A 1,490-nucleotide genomic window follows, 5' to 3' on the forward strand; every position below is an offset into this window, starting at 1 on the left:
GTGTGAGCCACCGGCACCTTGCTGTATGTTTTGTTTTTATTTTATACTAGTACAGGGATTGAACTCAGGGATTTACACCTGCTTTCTTCACTCAAGGCAGGTGCTCTACCACCTAAGCCACAGCTTCACTCCCAGCTTTATTGTGGTTAATTAAGATAATTGTGTCGAAGACTTTTCTGCCTGTGCTGACTCTGAGCCACCATCTTCAGATCTCAGCCTCCTGAGTAGCTAGCATTACAGGCATGAGCCACCAGTTCCTGGCTATTCTTCAGCTTTGAAGTGACCATGTAGTTCAATGACAGATGGAGAGAATGGAAAAGCTGCTGGTGGAGGAAGTAAGGAATAAGACTGCAGCCCAGGAGTTCATCCTGGAGGGATTTCCTGCCTTGCAACGCCTGGGCACCATCTTCTTCCTCATACACCTGGTGGCATATTTGACGTCCATCCTGAGCAACATGCTCATAATTGTCATCACCCTCGCCGACCCTCGCCTCCACATACCTATGTACTTCTTCCTCAGCAGTTTCTCTGTTGTAGAATGCTGTTTCATCACCACTGTGATTCCCAAACTGCTGACCATCTTTCTATTAGGGAGGCAGACCATTTCCTTTGTAGCTTGCTTTGCACAAGCCTTCCTCTTTCTTTTCCTGGGGGCGACTGTGTTCTTCCTCATGGCTGTACTATCCCCGGATCGATACCTGGCCATTTGCAGACCTCTGCATTACCCAACCATCATGAGCCGGAAGGTGTGTTTCTTGCTGGTTGCTTTCTGCTCAGTGTTGGGATTCCTCTTTATGGTGATTCCAGTCCTGGCACTCTCTCACTCATCATTCTGTGGCCCCAATGTCATCCCTCATTTCTTCTGTGATTTTGGACCCCTGTCCAGTCTTTCCTGTTCTGATACCAGATCCATTGACAGCTTGTTCTTCATGTTGGCCTTATGTGTTCTCTTCACATCCCTCATGATAACCATCGTGGCCTACAGCAACATAGCAGCCACCATCATGCGTCTCCCCTCAGCCAAGGAGAGACAGAGAGCGTTCTCCACCTGCTCCTCCCACCTCATGGTCCTCTCCCTGATGTATGGCAGCTGTGTCTTCATATATGTGAAGCCGAAGCAAACAAGCAGGCTGGACTCTAACAGAGAGGCCGCGCTGGTGAATACAGTGGTGACCCCCTTGCTGAACCCTGTCATCTACACCCTACGCAACAAGCAGGTCCACCGGGCTCTCTGGGTTGTTCTGTCCAGGCTGAAGGTGTGGAAGTAGGAACATACATTCAAAAGTGGAAGTCATCTTCTGTTGGGCCTTTCCAGCTTCTTCTATATATTTGGAATTTTCTATAGAAATTGGTTGTATTATTCTCCAGGTTCTGCTAGTTTACAAATAGCTAATTTTCTAACAATTGGATCTGATATTTGTAATAATCTTCTTTATATTTATATGAAAATATTTTCCCAAATTTTGTTTTTATTGGTCCTTCTTTTCTAT

General features: G+C 46.4%; 1 protein-coding gene across 1 annotated transcript; it reads left to right on the top strand.

The window, feature by feature from the left end:
* The first annotated feature begins 311 nt into the window (after positions 1-311).
* On the top strand, positions 312-1,268 carry LOC106002530 (olfactory receptor 2AP1-like). The gene has a single exon (XM_013037394.1). It carries the CDS (start codon positions 312-314, stop codon positions 1,266-1,268), a length of 957 nt encoding a protein of 318 aa, XP_012892848.1.
* The last annotated feature ends 222 nt before the right edge of the window (positions 1,269-1,490 follow it).

This window comes from Dipodomys ordii, unplaced genomic scaffold (assembly GCF_000151885.1).
Source record: "Dipodomys ordii isolate 6190 unplaced genomic scaffold, Dord_2.0 Scaffold13059, whole genome shotgun sequence".
Classification (NCBI taxonomy): Eukaryota; Metazoa; Chordata; class Mammalia; order Rodentia; family Heteromyidae; genus Dipodomys; species Dipodomys ordii.